Source organism: Equus przewalskii, chromosome 13, assembly GCF_037783145.1.
Source record: "Equus przewalskii isolate Varuska chromosome 13, EquPr2, whole genome shotgun sequence".
NCBI classification, from domain to species: domain Eukaryota; kingdom Metazoa; phylum Chordata; class Mammalia; order Perissodactyla; family Equidae; genus Equus; species Equus przewalskii.
The window spans coordinates 83,827,787-83,847,108 of NC_091843.1; the positions used below are offsets into that span (position 1 = coordinate 83,827,787).

At 39.5% G+C, this 19,322-nt stretch overlaps 1 protein-coding gene and 1 long non-coding RNA gene across 4 annotated transcripts; one reads left to right on the top strand and one right to left on the bottom strand.

The window, feature by feature from the left end:
* Positions 1-3,197: 3,197 nt before the first annotated feature.
* On the bottom strand, positions 3,198-11,866 carry ZCCHC9 (zinc finger CCHC-type containing 9). Of its 3 annotated transcripts, none has more exons than XM_008518043.2 (6): positions 11,739-11,866; positions 10,183-10,589; positions 7,431-7,581; positions 7,090-7,182; positions 5,088-5,156; positions 3,198-3,816 (listed from the first exon to the last, which is right to left on the bottom strand). In XM_008518043.2, the coding sequence occupies exons 2-6, from the start codon at positions 10,564-10,566 to the stop codon at positions 3,698-3,700; spliced, it is 816 nt and encodes a 271-aa protein (XP_008516265.1). In that variant the 5' UTR covers positions 10,567-10,589; positions 11,739-11,866; the 3' UTR covers positions 3,198-3,697. The 3 variants fall into 3 exon arrangements, with proteins under 3 accessions (XP_008516265.1, XP_008516266.1, XP_008516267.1); XM_008518044.2 differs by having other exon boundaries at positions 11,602-11,750; XM_008518045.2 differs by lacking the exon at positions 5,088-5,156 and having other exon boundaries at positions 11,739-11,856.
* On the top strand, positions 11,843-18,222 carry LOC139075351 (uncharacterized). Its single transcript, XR_011525690.1, has 2 exons — positions 11,843-12,165; positions 14,129-18,222. It is a non-coding gene; the product is annotated as an uncharacterized lncRNA (long non-coding RNA).
* The last annotated feature ends 1,100 nt before the right edge of the window (positions 18,223-19,322 follow it).

Sequence of the window (19,322 nt, forward strand, 5' to 3'; positions counted from 1 at the left end):
ATAATAGCCATCTCAAATCTAACATTTCCAAAATAGTCCCCTTAATTCTGCCACCTTTCCTTCCATAAATCCTCCTTCCTTTTGGAAATCTTATCTGCTCTGTGTTAAAAATATAATCAGAACCTGACCCCTTCTAATCAATTCCACCACTACCACCTTAATCTGAAACACCATCTGGCTTATAACCCTTCCGTTTCTATTCTTGCTTCTCCCTTCACTTTACTCTCAATCCAGCAAACAGATCATGTCACATTTCTCCTCAAACCCATGAAAAATTTTGCATATCAGAGTAAAAGACAAAGCCTCATAATGGTCTATAAGGGTTTGTGTGGTACACTGGATTATTTTTCAGAAATACTCACTCCCTCACCACCATCCACACCTCCAAGAAGGGAGTGCCCTAGTCTACCTTGCCTATACACTTATCCTCTTACACCCCTGCCACCGTCATGAGCAAATCATGACGGGGCTAGCCTGCCGGTCCCAGGAAAAGGAAGAGAGACATGTGGAACAGAGCTGCTTCATCTGAGCCCAGCTTAGATCAGCTGACCCCAGACCAAACTTCATACAGATGGGAGCAGGCCCAGCTGAGATTAGCAGAGCTGTCCAGGTAAGCCCAGCCTAGATCTGACTCACAGGCAAGCCTGAGCTAAAGAAATGCTTATTGTTGTATGTTTCTGAGACTCTGTGATTGTCATGCAGCAGAACCTAACTGGTAGAGCCCATGTGACCCGTTAACTGTCTGCTCTTCTACAAGTTATTCCCTCACTCTTTTCCAACCATATTGGCCTCTGCTGTTTTTCAACTTCACCAGACCTGCTCCTCCTCAGCATAACTGCATTTACCTATTACCTCACATCAAAGTACCCAAGGCTTACTTACTCCCTGTGTACCTACATGATGGAATATTATGGATGAACCTTGAAAACATTATGCTAAGTGAAGGAAGCCAGTCACCAAAGATCACATCTTCTTTCAGCCCCTCAAATATGGCAAGCCCATTCCCTCTGTAAGGGCTTTGACTCACTATACCCTCTCCCTAAATGCTCTTCCCCATTATCTTCATAACTCATTCCTTCTTGCCATTCAGATTTCAGCTTAAAAATCTTCCCCTCCGAGGCCTTCCCCATCCAGTCTAAAGTAGCTCTCTGGTAACTTGCATCATCTCTCTGTTAATTCCCTTTATACCACTTTGTTGAGTGACTACTCAACAAATTTGAATGCTTCATATGTGCTGAGCTCTTCTGGGGATATAGTAATGAGCAAGAGTCAAAATTCCCGCCCTCATCTAACCTATAATCTGGTGGAGAGAGGACAAATAAATAGTGTTAGGTGGGGATATAAATTATGGAGAAAATTGAGAGAGTAAGAGAACCAAAAATTATTGGGATGAGGAAGGAGCTGCTCATCCCTCTAAGACCGGTTGTAGAAAGACTCTCCATAAGCTGAAGGAAGCAAGAGAACGTTGACTATGGGGGCATCGAGGGAAGACTGTCAAGAAAAGAGCAACTTGAGATTCAAGCCAATAGGCTTGGAATATAGTTGTAGTGAAACAAGTGGAGACAAGAAGAAAGGAAATTAGTCCTTTTTTTTTCTTTCAAGAGAAGTGATGAGATTGTTTAAAGCTATTATGAGTTTAAGGTGTCAGTGGAACATCCAAGTAGGAACGTCCAGCAGGCAGGTGAGAAGATGGGACCGAGGCCGGGGACAGTAGGGCTAGCTGTAGATGTAGGAGTCGGCCACAGAAAAGTGAAAGTAAGCTTGTAAGCTAAGAAGAGATGAATGTCCAAAGGACTGAAGGAGGAAAAGAGTGCTAAGGACTAAGTTTTAGGAGATTCAACCAAATACTTTAAAAATGTAATAAAATATCCCTTTCTGTAATTATTTTTCTGATATACTGATTTTTTAAATATATTTCCTTCCTAAATCTCCTGTCTATTCTTCAGTCCCATCAGAATGCACATGGCCCTGTTTGTCTCATTCACTGCCACAATCTCAAGTGCTCAAGAGTACCGGGAACATAGCCAGGTACTTGGGAAATAGATAATGAATGGAGAAATCAAAGGTTTGCCGCCGCCTTTTGCCATTCACACTAAGAAATAACCACACCTATTGTTCCTTTCAAGCAACACATAATCTCTCAGGATGTCAGAACTTCTGTCTCTCATGAACTCCTTTGACAAAGTGTCCATACACTTTTCTAATGTTACATTCAGCACCTGCAATTTATTTCTCATGATTTCACTAATTTATAGATCATTAAAATGTAAACAAAGTAACCCAAGGAAGACAAAATGGACACTAACATCCCTGCATCAAGGACATAAAAACCACTAGACTTAACTTGCAGCCGACAGGTCTTCGCGTGTGCAGAGCCCTTTGCTCCTGAGGACAGCTGAGAGAAATCTGGGTGTGTTTCAACTAAATGACTAAGGCAGCATTGCTGTCTTTTTCCAGCTGCATGACTTGTGCAATTCCTTTTAAATGACACTCACTTCCTTAAGCCCTGGGATGCTGAGCAGGATTCTGTCATGTTTTTCTCTCTCACTGAAAATAAAAGAGCTTCTATTAAGATTAGAACTGTTGAGTTACACAGATATTAAAACAGAGAACAGTGTTTCTTATTTGGTAAATATTTTGCTTGTGAAACATCAGTAACTAATCACGGCTGTTTCCTTTAGTTACAAATGTATCCAATCAGGTAAAATTCCAAATGAAACACACAATCACCAGTCACTCTGTTATACGGTACAACGGGAGCCTTAAGCCCTGTGAAATGTATGTATTAGGTATGCATGTATTCATCAAATCAAACAAAGAAGCTAATGGGTCTCTGATTAGTGTTCTAACTCTATTACGGTGATACTCGCCTCTCACCCTGACTCATCTAAGACATGTGAACAAAATGCTATTCAGTTTGATCTACAATCTGTTATGAACCATCATTCTGGTTAAATAACCTAAACTGAATCTTGGCTAGAATTTCTCGCTTGAAAATCAAGGGCAAAGAGCGAGCTGCTAAGCTGAGGTACTATTTTACCCTCAATAATTTGTAATTCTTTATGTCAAAACTAAAACAAAAATTAAGCAAAATTAACCTCATCTAGGATTGAAAAAAGATCGTGTTTCCAAAGGGATTGTTAATGGACATTAATGGACAAGGGCTAGTTCAATCCAGAATTAGGTATTCCAAAAAATAAGTAAATACCAAATTTTTTATTAAATATTTTTAAAGTACAGCAGATTCTGTGGTAGTTTATAAATAAATTTCTAACATAATAATAAATTGATACTTTGAACCAAGAAAACAATATAACCCAAAATTCATTTCTAAATGCGAAGCAGTTACCCTTTGTTTAGGGGTGGTTCACATTAATGCATCATTTTGTTTTTACGAAAAAGATGATTGTTACAATCAGGTATATAACCACTTAGTTATACCTAAGTTCTCTCTGTTAAAAATATGTTCTTTTAGAGAATCCAGTTTAAACATCTTATACTTTTCTTCCACGATTTTCTCCTAACAGTGGTAAAAGCACTCCTCAATGGAAAGAATCAGGAAACTGTGACAAGCCCCAGATCACACTGATATCTACACTGTGGGCCTCCACGGGAGAGCCCAGCTCCAACTTGTGAAGAAGTCCCAGTTCAGAATGCTTAACAATGAGGCGGGAACTAACAATAGCACTAATCATTATCAGAAATTAACAACTTTAGGTATCTTTGTTTTGGGTTTCTGCGGTTTAGGCACATCCAAAATTTCTTCGTAGTCTGCACTCATTCCTTTTGCCCAGCGACCAACTGTGACCGTTCGATCTGTAAAGGAAGAGAAAAGTAGAAAAGTCAGAATGTAAGAAACAGTAATGAAATATATCCACCCAGATTGGTATTGGTTTAGCCAAGGAAATAGTTTTGACATGAATAATCACAAGGAGGGGAGACTCCATCAGTAAAGGAAAGTGAGCAATTCTGTAATTGATTATAACCCTTGATTTTGGAGTATCACAGGCAATTTCTCATCCCAATTAGGGAAATGCAGCTACTGCTTTGCAATGCACAAATTGATGAGAAAGCTCTTTCTTTCCCAGAGTTCATCATTATCGTCAATGAATTCCAAGAGTGTATAAACAGCAAGACTTATGAGCATCAGTTTTAAATGCACAAGATTCCACCTGTGAAATTATACAACATCTGCTTGTCAGTCTTGTCATTTGGGAAGTGGCAATCCTCCCAGGAGGGAGAATTCAAATTCCACTTCATCATCTCAATCTCACTGCCTCCGATGTAGTAAAGACCATCTTCTTCTAGGCAAGAGCATAAACAAGAACCCTTGGTTTTCAAATTTAAATGTTAGGGGTTGCAAGTAAGAATGGGCAGACTTATTTGCATAGTACTATGACTATTTGAAATAAAAAGAAATGTGCTTTTTCTTCCCTAAAAAGCACTACTGGGCTATCCTTCTGTCTTGCTTTCTTTCACATAGGATCATCATTGTTCTAATCTAGGGAAACTAACGTAGTAATGGTCTCCACTTCCTCAAAAATCTGCCGTAGATCTGGTGAACATTTATGAAGTTTTTGATGACCAAGGGTAGTATTTCATTAGGTAGAAAATATAACTGGCTAGATGCTGTGGGAATAACACAATTTTAAAATTTTTGGCAGTTTTTGCAATCACCTCTGAATCCTTTGAGTACACACAAAGCAAATATGAAGATAATCATAAGAATATTGAAAGTTATTTTCATATTTCTTATTTGCTCTTACTGAATCAATACTTTTCTTTAAGTAACAGAATTGGCTCTACTATTAAATTCATTAGTTAGCAAAATGTGTATGAATAAGATGCTTTATAAAATCAAGGTCCCCCAGGGCTTACTGCCATTTTCCCACCTGAGAACACAGCCAATGCTCAGTCAGTGCTGTGTCTGCTGCTGGCAGAGAGATGATCAAGTCATCGCTGCAGCAGGAAACCACGTTGCCTTGAAAAATCACTAGTACCTCAATGAGTTACCAATAACAAAATTCAGCAAAAACTCAGAGGAATACTAAGTTCACCCCTTCTAAATGGAGGCCCAGGGATCTCACCTGAATTCTGACTTTCAGGGCAATCTTTCTGAAAATGTGCCACAGAGCCACAGAGTCTGCAGCAACCACCTAGTGAAAGAACAAAGTCATTTCTCAGACGTACACAGGGCTTTTAATGTCTCAAAGCACTTTCATACTGCATTTGTTTCTCACAGTCCTGTCAGCTGTAAGGGTACCTGGGGCCAGGAACACAGGTAGGTGCCACGGGTCCTACTAATAAGTCCATTCTCCATTCCTCTTAACCTCACAGAGCACTAAACTGTACCCACCCACCATTTCCAGCAGCTGGCCTTCAGGGGAGATGTGGGAAAGAGAAAACAGAGAAGACGGAAGGCACTTGTCTTCTGCGGTCTCCAAGAGCCACTGCAGAGAAGCCTGGCTCTTAACTATAGTTAGACAGGCAAGGGTGTGTGAACTCTTGAACCCGTAAGCAAAATTCGTGTGCAGATAGTTTTTTTGAGGAGGATGTCCACAGTTTTTATCAGATTCTCTAATGATAAATGACCCCAAGAAAGGTTAAGAACCACCGCTCTGCTGTACAGATCAGATGAGGGGTGAGCAGTTATGAAAGGAGTGAAACCAACTTTTGTTTTAGTGCCTTCTATCTGCTAGGCAGCATAACCCTAATAAAATGCCTGCTTTAAGCAACATTCCAGGATTGTGAATTATAACACACGTGGTTTCTACAATGAGTCTTTACTTAATGGTCAAACACTACTGCTTCATGGTCAAGCATTATGATGATCATGCTCACAGTGTTAAGTGACTTACTCAGAAAAATGACCCTATAGGAAATAAACTTGGTTGAATTCTCACTTCTGTGTGATCTACTCCCCTTGCTGCATTTTTTTCTATCTAGTCATTTTAGTTGACCATCCAAAAACATCTTTGCTCCTTAGTCATATTAGATGACCTGTTCCTAAGTTCAAAACTGAAGGGCACTTTTGAGCATTTTCCAGGCCCAGGCCTCTTTACTATTGTAGATGCTGTAGCGAAAGAGAAGCAGCATTTGAATAATATATTTTAATCCTCATAACTCTTCAAGGTAAATTCCATAAGTCACCAAATCTAAGACAACATTGAATATAAGATGTATCATTATTTTACACCCCTCTCAGAAAAAAAAAACAAACCCTGCCAATTATGTGGCACTCATCAATGGTCAGATACATTCTGAATTTAGAGATGTTAAAACGGGAAAAATGTGCATCTTAGTCAATGAAATAGTTTTTTCATCTCCATTTTACAGGTGAGGAACTGAGATGAGAGAAGTTAAATAACTTGGCCAAAGTCCCACAGCTAGTGAGTGGTGGCCCCGGGGCTGTAACTGATCTGACTCCAAAAGCTGTAGTTGTTCACTTCATTTCTCTAAGGAAACCCAGGACATGACACAAGAGATGTCTAGAACCTGATGATACCAGCCATCACAGTAACAAATGACACAGTAACAGACGACAATCTGCTCCTTAAAGCTTTAGACATCACCCACTTTATTGTGGGGACCTTAATACATTAGCTGAGCTAAAGATAAGAAAGTTACAGGGTCCCGTGCCAGATAATTAACTAAGGAAAACATTCAGAAACAACAATTACTACAAATACGAATAGTGTGTACCAGCCCTTCTACCCAAAATGGTATGCTAGGTTGAGATAAAATTCACCACACTATCTTTTAAATCTTATATTAACTTGAAATATAATTCCTTTGCTTCTGCTATGTTTAAAAGTAGACAGTTATAGTCTCACAAATGGTGCTGAAGCAAGCACAGTTTAAAATATACACCTTAGTTTTTTCTGATTTGAGATATTAATGTATCAAGTCACATTACACAAAAAGTCCAGTACACAGAATAGCACTTGATAAAAATAATGAAATTCTCAAGGTTTTGCTAAAGGTTTTGCTAAATTCTCAAGCTTACCCAAGAACTGATTAAGAATATAAAATAAATCACAGCTCTACTTAATGACACCATTTTTGACATACGAGGGTAACAGGACTCACCATCGGCATAGAGTCCTTTGGGATTATCAGGACAAGATCTGGACAGGTGTCCCATTTCCCCACAAACAAAACATTTTGCAAAAGGAAATTCACCTGTAAGGATCAACAGTTCCTGTTAAGTTGGTTATGTACATTACAAGTCATGTAATTCATATTATTTTAAAACACTCTGAAAAGAAAACATATTTGTTTTTATACCATTTAAAATTTAATCTCATATCACTTCAAAATATTAACTGGCACACTCATAACAAACTCTGCAATAAAAAAAAAAACAACTGGCTACTTATTGTCCACCCTCCCCATTAACCAAATCAAAACCTGATAGGAAAAAAACATACCAAGAGCTGGGTCTACTTTTGCCTTGCACTTGGTTATTTCGTGCTCTGTGGATCCACACCGATAACATATTCCAGTGCCCATATCATGATTCTCAAGGGCAGCTGGGCAATCTGCAACCCCATGGCCAGGCTTTCGACAATGGAAACACACCTGAGGAAACAAAACATGAGTTTCCACACTGCAAAAACTTCTCATTACCAAAAATATCTTTAAAACATTTCTCATTTTAAAGTTATCTAGTTCTTTTTTTGAAATCTCAATATTCTATCTGTAGAAAAAAGTATTTCTAAACAATAAGAAATGTCATTTTCATCAGAGAATCTCAGTGCTTCTGAAAACCCTCAATCCATAAATCCATCAATCTCAGACACAAAGTCATACACGGCTTTGTAGGAGGTAACTGCTTAGATGCATTAAGCAAATACGGACTATTTCTTTCATTAATGGGGTGCCTGCACTAGAAAAACTAGAAAAACTGAGTTTCTGGAGAAGACAATGGCCATAAAAATTATCACTCAAAATTAATACTTGTATTTTAAAGTTCACCTAATTAAATGAATTAGGGTCAAATGATTCTATTTAAATTATGATTCAATTCATGAGATATATTTCATACCAAGAAGTATACTTTATAGTTTTTATAGCCTTAATACATACTCTTTAATATTCAGAAATTAACAGACATTTCATTTTTATAATATATACACATTTTAAAGGAATATTCCAAGATGAATTATTTGGCTTCAACAAAACACTGAACAATGGTTTGGTTGCTTTACATACTACCTAGCAGTCTGGAGAATATTTTTTGCTACAATGAATGAGAACATCAGTCATAATCAAAGATGGTAGCTATTTAAACTATTTTATTTAAATTGGAAAAAGGTACATCTATTTCTTGGCTAACAAATAGTTCATCATTTAATATTTTTTTTCAAAATAAGCACAGGTTTTTAAAAAAGCGAATTCAACAGGCAAAGTGAAACAAATATTGCAACTACAACCTCACTTTTTTCCTGTTTAATAACATTTTGAAAAAGATTGAGTCCCTTTATTCTTCAGTAACTTTTACTTTTAAAATGAAGCTCGTCCAAACAAAGAAAATGCATTTATTCTCCAACTGCAGGAAAAGCTACTGCTAAAAACCGGCTCACCAACGTAAGTTGTCTTGGATTCTTGGTGAAGTCAAGGTGGTTTCTAGCAACCTAACAATTCGCTAATCAGGCTCTACCTTTAAAACTTAATCTTCACCAGATAGAAATTTCTTGGAGGATCCTTAAATTTAATGTAGATGGGACTGTGGAGATCAGATGGGTAAATTTCTATATCTTAATCAATTTATTAGCAATTAAGAACTGATGCCTAGTATGAGGTATTAAAAAAGTAAGAAAATCAGTTGAAGGTAGGTCACAGGCAAGCCATACACTATTTAAAGTATATGCTTTAACATAAAGCACTGTTTTTCTTTTGAAAAACAATGTCTTTCTCCCTTAATTACAAACATAAAACTTCTCTTAAAAGGTCATGATATTCCGATTTTTCAAACAGTAATCAATTCACCACACTGCCTGTGTCAATGAAGTCATCTTTAAGTTAAATTAACTTAAGTCTTTAAAAATAATTGTACAATTTAAACAAAACTATCCTGATCCAAATAGAAATGATTATCTTTTCTATCTAAATTTATCCATAAGGAACGTTTCATCAGTATTATCTCTAAATAATCATCTTTACATATGACAGTGCATGGAACTAATCCTGCAAATAGTCAGAAACCACATTCGTACGGAAGCTGTAACATTTCAAGCCTGGCTTGGTGCAAACAATGCTCTATATTTCGTAATTCTAATAAAAAATGAAAGTGTGAAATGGCAACAAATCCTGATTTTTATGGAGAATCCTGCTAGTACATGGGAAGTTCACTTAGAGAAGGGAAAGAATTATAGTAAGTATTTCATTTCCTGTGTCTGACACAGTTTAAAACCTAGGGCCAGGCACCACAGAAATGCAGCCCACAGCATTCCTGAGCGTCACATGGGGAGGGAGGGAGCACTGACGTGGGAGAGTGTCAAGGAGCTTTACCTCTATTACTCTGCTCTGTGACTAACCAGTGTGATTCTTCTAAGACCCCCTTCCTGTGCCTCAGTTTTTCATGGATAAAGACAAAAGAACATCCTTTCCAAATAACGGGAACCACACATATTTAATCTGTTGTGCTTAACCTTCCTCCTTACTTTGATCTTTAAAAAAAAAAAGCCTGTTTGAAAAAGGCTTATTTGGAAGGCAGGGGTGAGAACAAAGGTTTTGAAGCCAGACTCTGGGTTGACTTTCTTTTCTTTTTTTTTGGCTGGACTGTAGCCCATTTAGGTTGACATCTATGTATTAACGCATATACTTATATAGCGCCAGACAATATTCCAAGTAGTCAAATATTAACATCCTTTCTTGGGTTTGAATTTCACCTGTTACTTGCTAAGCGCCTTTCAGCAAGATACTTAACCTGTCTGCATGTCAGTGTTTTCTATCCGTAATCTGGGACTAATACCACCATCACTGTAGTGTTGTCATGATAATTAATCAAGTGTCTAGCATATAGGAGATGCTAAAATAGTCCTAGTGTTATTACTAGCCCTCAAAAAGATGCTTTATGGATCTAGTACATAACAGCGATCAGACTCTGCTAAAGTGTGTATGTGTGAGTGTATGAACAACACACATAAAGTAACATTTCGGTGGAAGTGATCATCTTACCATTGCATTTTTCTTTGCTGCTTGCCTTTTTAATCGTCTTCCTTCCCGACGACTGTCTTTCTTTAAAGCAACTGCAATTTCTTCCCTTACTTCCTGACTGTCTGCTGCTATCACCTCCCCATTGTGAACCACCTGTGAGTTTTGTCTTAGGTATTCCATGAATCCATTCACATCTTCATTTAAGTACTCCTTCTTCTTTTTGTTCTTTTTGTGTTTTGCTTGGGGTGCATCACTTTTAAGGGACAGTCTATGGCCTTCAAGTTGTTTACTCTTTGGTAGATTTTGGCTTTTTCCCTCAAAGGCCCCCTTCTTCATGTCCTCCCATGATGTTGCACGCAAAGGTCTTTTGTTATTTGTGGTAGTAACTCGTGCCCACCTGGTCATGGTTTCATCAGAGGTACCTTAATCTTTAAAACAAGCATGACCAGTTAGTCATCACGTAAAAGAAAAAACTAAGGATACATGTTATATATCACTATATCACATATGCCCAAATGTTAGTTTTAATTATTAGAACACTTTCTACTTCATTTAGATACCTATTTAATTCTACAACATGCTGCATAGATGTCTCTGATGTAAATCTAGCCCTCACTGCAGAAGTCCCCACACCAGTAAAAAAGAACAAAACCGCATATATAAATACTTGCTTAAAATTGGAAAACAATTCATTAAGAAACGAAATTATTTCGCAAAATTTAAATCACTTAGTAATACTACAGCGAATGAAGTTACTCTTGCCAAATTCCGCAGTTTGGCCTAGCCGTTTATTTTCCTCTCTCTAAATCCCAGGGCTACTTTCTTCCAATCTCCCTGATTAGTCTGCCATTTTAATGCAAACAACGTGCACAGCACATTAGTAAATATACAGAATTCCTGTCTTTTGACATAAAGCTTGTCGTTACAACTCTTTCCGGCAGCTTGGTAAGTAAAACACTATATAAAAGCGCTGACAGTCACGTGATGATACCGGCGGGTCTTCCTCTCTTACTAGTCAGAGGATAAGCTACTCCAGCCCAGTGGTTTCAAGTCATCTTCACTTATTAAGCCGCACCCCCTTTAGGGCAGCAGCCGCCGCACCAACCAGGCTAAACCACAGCTCCCGCCGGCGGAAGCATCCCTTCCACACCCGCTGACGGGCAGGGCCGATGGATAGGTGTGGACGCTGCACGCTCTTTACTCCCGGCGCGCACTCGCGTCACTGCAGCCCCTGCGACTGTCACGGTGAGGCTTGGGGCCGTTCAAGAGGTGGCGGGTTATCCTTCCCCTGAGTACGTGCGAAGGGGGGAGCTCCGGGTATCAAGCCCGGGTCGGCCGGGTCCGCTGGAGTGCCGGCCCGAGCGGCCAGTGCCCTCCGGCTGAGGCCGGTCCCTGCGCCGCCGTCGCGGCAGGCCGCGTAGCCCGGCACTCCAGCCCCACCTGGCGCGGAAGACTCTTGGCGACGTAGCAGCCAACCCTTCTGCCCTCTCGCCAGGTCCCCAGGAACGAACGAGGGAACTTTACGGCATCTGGGGGGCCCCGGGTCCCATCCCGCCCCGCCGCGCGCGGCTTCTTACCACGCAGGAATCCTCCAGAGCAGCGGAGTTAGCATACCAGAGAAGCCCGCCCCCCCGGGGGCGGGGGCGGGGGCGGCACTTAGGACCGGAAGCATGTCGCCCCTGAGAGCGCGTCACTTCCGGCGGGCTCAGCCGGGTCTGGCGGGAGCTCCCGTAGAGGCGTTGGGTGTCGGATGACGGGTAACTGCGGCTAAGGGAATGTGGAGCCCCTGGTGTTTAAAGGGCGCTGCGCTGGACGGCGGGGCCTCAAAGATGGGGAGCGTTCATCCATGCTGTCTGGAACTCCAGCTCGGTGGGCGAGATGAACTCGAGCGTCAGTGGGGTGGGAGACCCCGGAAAGTCCTCCTTGAGAAAGTGACCTTTGATCTGGACTTGGAAGAACGAAAATGTGATGACATTGGCAGCGAGAGGAGTTAAGCGTTTACAGGCAGGTGTAAGTTAAAATTACTAGCGCAGTGGGAGTGGATCGCTGTGATAGAAATCTAAAAAAGACGTCTGGGGCGTTATTGGGTGCAGGGCGGTGCCTCAAGGGCCTCCTGCCTAGTGCTGTTAAGCATTCAATTGAAGTATCACACCTGGTGACTAAAGTTCTCTTGTTAACAGAAAAACCCTAGTCTCCTAGACATCTCATTATCTCAACAACCCCTCCTAAACGCCTACCATCACCAGTTACACGTAGTGGAAAAAATGGCATCACATTCGCTCAGTTCACCAGGACCGCTACTTCCGTCCGTATCATCCTGCGCCATCCATTTTACCACTTAAATATCTATTTGTTTACTGCTACCTCCCTTGTCCCAGGTTTCATCCTGTCTCACTTGGATTACTGGCAGCTGTTCTGGGCATCAATTCTTGCTCCGCTCCCTCTAACCCATTTTCCATTCCTTAGCCAAGTGAACTTTTGAAAATGTAAGTTAGATTGTTGCTCTCCAGCTTGAATCTTTCCAAAGTTTGCCATTGTTCTTAGAATGAAGTTCAAACTGCTTAACGTGGTGTTAAGTCCCTGCTTACTTCACTAGTCCCACCTTGCCCAGTCTGCCCCTCTTTGAGCTCCATGCATAGGAAGCTTCTCTCAGTTTCTCCAATGCCACATGTACCTTGCTATCTCCAGCCCTTTACTTATGCTCTTCTCTTTGTATGGTGGTACTCCTTTTTTTCTAATTAATTTCTACTCACTCTTAAGGCTTCTGACATTTTATTCTCAAGTCAGCCTTCCAATGTTCCTCCCCGCCAAACTGGATCAATACCCTACTGTACGCTCATGGCAGTCTGTGCTTCCTTATAGCACTTTTCAAATTTGTAATTACATAAGGAATTGTGTAATAAGTTGTTTACTGTATCCCCATTGCCTGGTATATTTATATTGTATATGGTATATTTATATTGTATGTGGTATTGTATGTGTATATTGTAAATGGTATATCGTATCCCCATTGCCTGGTATTGACTTGGTGATCAGTACGTTTTGTGTTAACTAAATGAAGAATAAATACTGTGCAATGTTTGTTAAACAAGAAAGTGATTTTCTTTAAGAGGAAAGATTAAAGTCAATTCTGTAGGAATATTGAGATTTGGGTATGGTAAATATCACAAATATCCTAGGTCTTACGGTGGGGAAAGTTTTAAAAGACAAATCCTCCAGCTATGGAAGAGAGGGAGCTTCCTAAAAGATGTATGATAGTGCTCTTCATACCATAGTATTCTCAACTGCCTGGCTTCAGGTTCTAAGCAGCAACCTAGTGATACTTCGTGAAGTTTTCTTTTGTGGAAGCCAGGTACTTGCACATAACCTACACCACTAGAGGGTGCATTCAACTTCAACTTGTCTTTTAGTATTATGCTGGATTTTAAACTGTAGAAGGTTGTTCATTCCTGGAAGTGAGGGAACATGATCTCAATTTGTTTTTGTGAAAATAGATTAAATAAAGATTAGTAATTGAGTAAATAGGCCATAGAAATCCTTTGGGATTCATAAGAAAATATTATTACTACTACTAATAATAGGTAACTTGCATTGCACATTTTATAGGTAATACTTTACATTTGTTACCTAATTAATCCAGCCAATATCCTGAGAGGTAGAGCTATTATATTCTCCATTTTACAATGCAGATACAAACTCAGAGAGCAGAAGTTACTTATCCAAGGTCACACGTCTGGTGAGAGGTGGAGTCAGGATTTAACCAAGATCTCAATTCCAAGGTCTGAGCTCTACTGCTTTGAAATACTGCAGGGAATTGTTTGCCTGATTGAACCCACTTTATTATTATTATTATTATTATTCCAAGGAAGATTAGCCCTGAGCTAACATCTGCCGCCAATCCTCCTCTTTTTGCTGAGGAAGATTGGCCCTGAGGTAACATCCGTGCCCATCTTCTTTTATTTTATAGGTGGGATGTCTGCCACAGCATGGCTTGATAAGTTATGTGTTGGCCCACACCCTGGATCCAAACCAGAGAACCCTGGGCCGCTGAAGCAGAGCATGCGAACTTAAGTGCTACGTCACCAAGTGGGCCCCTGAAGCCACTTTAAAACAGACTTTACTAAGTTATCCTTGCCCACGTGAGACTTGACTTTTTAAGAATATATTCACTTTTATAGTTCTAGGGGGTATCTTTGTATTAAATTTTCCATTGAGATATCATTGAAATACTGTGAATGTGTTGTTTTCTTAACAGTATTATCCATAGGATAACTGTTAAGTAGGAGCTAAAGTTTTGGTTATGAAGTGCTGAAGTACCTTATTTTTAGGAAATTGTGAAGTGTATTATGAATACAGAAAGGGATATAAAACATGATTTATAAAACACATGTTCATGTAAATACTAGCGGGTTTAAGAAGCTGACTATTGCCAGATATTGTTTTAAATTATTAATGTAATTTTTTGCACAGGAAATACATTTTTCTGTTTCAAACAAAAATAGTTTGTTATGATGATACACGATTTCTAAAGACCATCTTCTATCCTGATAACTATAAATTCTGGACAAAATACAAAAAACAACTACCTGAGGATTCTAAATAAAAGCAGACACTTGTGAGGAGAGTCAAAATCTGAAGAAGCAAGTACCATGGGTGAGTGTCCCTTTGTATGTGTTTCTTTGCCCTGAGAGTGGGCAACTGTCACAAAGTGCATGAGTAGCTAAAACTGCAATAGAAAGCCCACTATCATTTTTCTGGCTGGAGGAACCAGAGAAGAAAGCATGGAACAGCCATCCCTGGAGAGCGAGGAGGCAATTTTGGAAGGAAAAGAGCCACAAAGAGGATTCTCCTACTTCTGTATATGACTCCCTCACCAAGTCTCAAGCTGGCCCCTGAGCCCACATGTACAAGACAATTTGAGAGGTTCAAAGAAATGAACTTAGATTTGAATTGCTACCCACAAAAAGAGGGACAAAGCCTATAACATAAGTCTAACCAAGTTCATTGCCTACTTAAATTGTTTTTTTCAGGAGGAATAAAATAGAACTCAGAATATATACAAAATAATGTCCGCAATGTTCAGGATAAAATCCAGAATGTAAACTTCCCACTGGTTCAGTGGTACTTTGAATTCTGATTTTCTCCCCTAGTTTGCCTGGTACTATTTCCTTTTCGGAGTCTTCAAATAGCTGATCTATGCATTATGCTTTTTAGCTGCATTCAGTGGGAGACACCGGATGGAGTGTGCTCATTCCATCTTACCTGGAATTGGAATCACTGCCTTTAGAATTTTAAATCCTCATCCTTGCCCAGATTCTCTCTAAGTAAGAGATGTTTGGCCAGTCTGTCTGAAGTGACCAGTAAGTGCTGCAGAACTAGGAGTGTCCAAGGCCCAGCCTGGTGAGCCGGCCCTCTAGCTGAGTCTCACACTAGTCTGAGCAGCTTCTGAATCACCTGTTCAGCTGTGGAGTAATTGGGGAGAGAGGATAGTGAATCTGAAAGGGATGGCGGGACCAGATTTTGCCAAATGGAAGTGTTGGCATTTGACCCTTTAGAGATGAAGCAATGAACAACTATACAGAGTTTTTTAGTTCCTACAGTAGATCCCATAAAATAGATCTAGAGAAAAGGGTTGTGTATAATACAGTGCTCAGACCCTCTGGACACTTACTGAACTTCATTTGAATATACAGTAAAATAGAGCAGGAGAGAGAGAAAATAAATTAATGAGCCTACTATTGGAAATCAAAATGAGATCCAGACCAGTGATGTTCTAACAACTTCTTTCTTAAAAATGTATCTGATTTTTTTTTTAGCTGCTTTGGGAATAGTTACAATAAGGCCCATGGGTAATAGAATTATGAGTTCCTTTTTTCTTCTTTAAATATCATTTTACAAGTGTTCTTTAATGAGTATGTGTTACATTTAGAGTCATTATAGAGTTTTTTTAATCCATGGAAATTTTGAAATAGCACATGAGAATTTCCAATTATTTATAGAGTCATAGAAATATGTACCTTTGAAAGTCCTATATTCTTGTTTTACAGGTCAGTAAACGAAGTGTCAGAGAAGTTAAGTGATTGCCATAGGTCACACTGCTAGTCAGAGAGTTTTGTTACCTGTCATGCACATGGAGATGGCCTTATGTTTTTATTTTCTCGTTTGCATTGTTCATTTTTCTCACACAATAACAAAGTTACAATCAATACTGCTTTATTTCAGAAGTGGTATCTGAAGTGCCTAACAGGAGAAACCCATTAGTGGAAGTTGCTTGAAGTTGCTAAGCAATAAGGGATAGGAATTATATAAAGTTTATGTTCTCCCCTGAAAAAGCCTGACTCGTTTTCATATTCTTTTCTTAAACGTGAGAAACGATAGCATTCAAAGCATTAATCACAGAAGAGATGTGGCCTGACTCTCACCTCGCCCTCTTCCGGTGTCTCTCAAGTTCGAGTTCCTGACCATGCTCTTTAGTGTTATAGTGTCAAGTGCTTCAAATGAATACTTAAATCTAAATTACATGCAAGTGGTAAGATTTGCAAGCTGTCTTCTCTGAAATGAGTACCCCTTCCCCCTTATGTCTGAAGAAATGCTAACTGCTGTGGGCCTGAGACTGTCCCTTCGAAGGGAACAATGGGAGGTCTGTAGTTTCAAATGAAATGCTGCAAAATGGGTTAGGTGAGGAAAAAGCATTTTTTGATATCTTCTATTTGTCAATGCCTTGTTAAATGCTAGATATATAAAAATGACAGAGTCCTTGCCATTAGGCAGCAACAGCCTGTGAGGGTAGGACATGCAGACTGGGGAACCTCTAGTGAGGCCAGAAGTGAATTACATTAGTAGTACAGATTACAGATAAATTCATTCTTCCGGGGAGATTCTGGAAAACTTCACAATAGAATGTGTTGCAGACAACTGGAGAGAGAGATTAGGAGGTAATGGGGAGGAGTGAATAAAAAAGAAATAATCCTCTCCAATGAGGTGAAATGCTTTGTGTAAATGAAGCACATGTGTGCACTCACACACACACACACACACACACACACACAAGAATTTAATCTACTGCATTATAAAGGATGACAGTGAACATAATGGCCAAACAAGTGGCCAAATGGTTAGTACAGATTTAGTAAATACTGTAAGAAATAATCTACCTGTAAGTCTCTGGGTAAAACATAATGATTTAGGATGAACTAATTTAAGAGGACCACATAGTAGGTAAAAAGTAGCCCACCAAAAAGTGTGGTGTAGACAATAAATGATCATGGGAAAAGAAGTGCCACAAATATTTTAAGAAACACTTGTGGACCAGGAAAATGTACAAAGTCATATAGTATATATTCGGAAGATGTGAGCATTGATGGTGAGCCCTGTGAAGATGAACTGGGCACGGTCCATACCCCAGAGTAACAGTAATCTAGTGGAGGAGACAGACAGTGATGCCAGCGATATCCCAAGGAGTAAATGAAGGAAGGAAAAGGTGGAATTGTGCCAGATAAGCCCAAGGCAGCCAGTATGGAAATCACTAGCAAGTTTTCATAGAACGTTAGCTACATTGGATGTGCACTGCTTTAGATAACTAAACAGTGTGTCCCGGAGCAGGAGAGCAAACCACAGGGAGGGACTTCTTTTAAGAGCTGATCTGACTGTACAGCCTTCGATCTATATGTGTTGCTGCTTTTCCTGTATTGGATATTTGTTTTAAAAACATTTAGGATGGTGGTGATGGTTTCACAGCAGTCTAAGTGTGCTTAGTGCCACTGAACTGTAAAAATTGTTAAAGTGGTGGGCTGGCCCCGTGGCCAAGTGGTTGGGTTTGCGCGCTCTGCTTTGGCGGCCCTGGGTTTTGCCAGTTTGAATCCTGGGCACGGACATGGCACTGCTTATCAAGCCATGCTGAGTCGGCGTCCCACATGCCACAACTAGAAGGACCCACAGCTAAAAATACACAACTATGTACTGGGGGGCTTTAGGAGAAAAAGGAAAAATCAAAAAATCTTTAAAAATTGTTAAAGTGGTAAATTTTATGTATGTTTTAAAACAATTAAAAAATAGGAAAACTAATATTTAACCTTTTTTATGGGTAGTATTTTCATCTTGATTCTCTTGAAGATCACTTTTTTACATCCTTCCTTCATTTACTATTTAAGAAGCTGTTCTTAAAATTAAGAATCAAGTTGTTATGCATGTATAAGTTCCCTTTATCACAAAGCCAGTTATCAGTTTGAATTTAGAAAGTGCTATTTGTGGAGCACAAAGCATTTTTTAAATAATAATAGCCAATAATTATTAAGCATCTTGTGCTCTAAAGCTTCTCAAATAAGTTATGAATAGTAATACTCATTATATACTAATACTCGTGAGCAGTAATGCTCATTTAACTTGGGGAAAACTAAGATACCAAGAGCTTAACTGGGTCCAGGATTTAAAATGTCTGATCCCTTTCCTGTGCTCAGAGATATGGCCAAGTAATCTCCCTATGGTTGCCTAATACTTCATTCTGTTATTTGCCAGGCTATTATTAAAATACACATTGACACCTGGCAAATATTCATCTTTCCTTCCCAATTTCATATTCTGCTGAGTCTCATAGTAAAGCCCTATTTGGAGGTGGTTGGACTGCCCCCCGCCACACACTCATGATGAATATATTCCTAGAAGAGATGAAAAACAGGGGCCTTACTGGCTTAGACAAGGAAGCGGCTTAAGAGAGGGAAGTGCAACATCTCAACAGTATGATGAGAAAGTTGGGAATCTGAGAGAGAACAATTGTTTAGTTTCTATTTTTTAAAAATGGGATGGCAAAAGGCAGATAAATTGATCTCTTTTTCAATTAAGTTAAACCATTAGGCCATTTAAGTGAATGTTGAAGAGATGTGCCAGGGAGGGTGTGTGTAACTTAAAACCTCTAGTAACCAAAACTTTTACCAGTCCACCAGAGAGAGATGTAATTGCACTGTCAACCAAATTGTCGTCAAATGAATAAAATACATAAAAGACTCAAACCAACCCTCTTTACTCATTAAAGTCTTCTAGGGCTTCATTAATTTTAATGGTATGCTCTAGTTCTGATTGAAGTGCACCTGAATGCTGTTAGCGCCTCATCAGTGCTGATGAGTTCCCCGTGATTCAGGCCGTGTCTGCGGATTGATCACAGATTG

Bases quoted from the DNA above. Each gene is read 5' to 3' on its own strand.
- ZCCHC9 (XM_008518043.2), bottom strand. From the start codon at position 10,566: ATGACCAGGTGGGCACGAGTTACTACCACAAATAACAAAAGACCTTTG. The intron at 7,582-10,182 runs GTAAGATGATCA...TTGTTTCCTCAG, and splicing joins CAGCAAAGAAAAATGCAATG to GTGTGTTTCCATTGTCGAAA. The intron at 5,157-7,089 runs GTGAGTCCTGTT...TTCTTTCACTAG, and splicing joins CAAAGGACTCTATGCCGATG to GTGGTTGCTGCAGACTCTGT.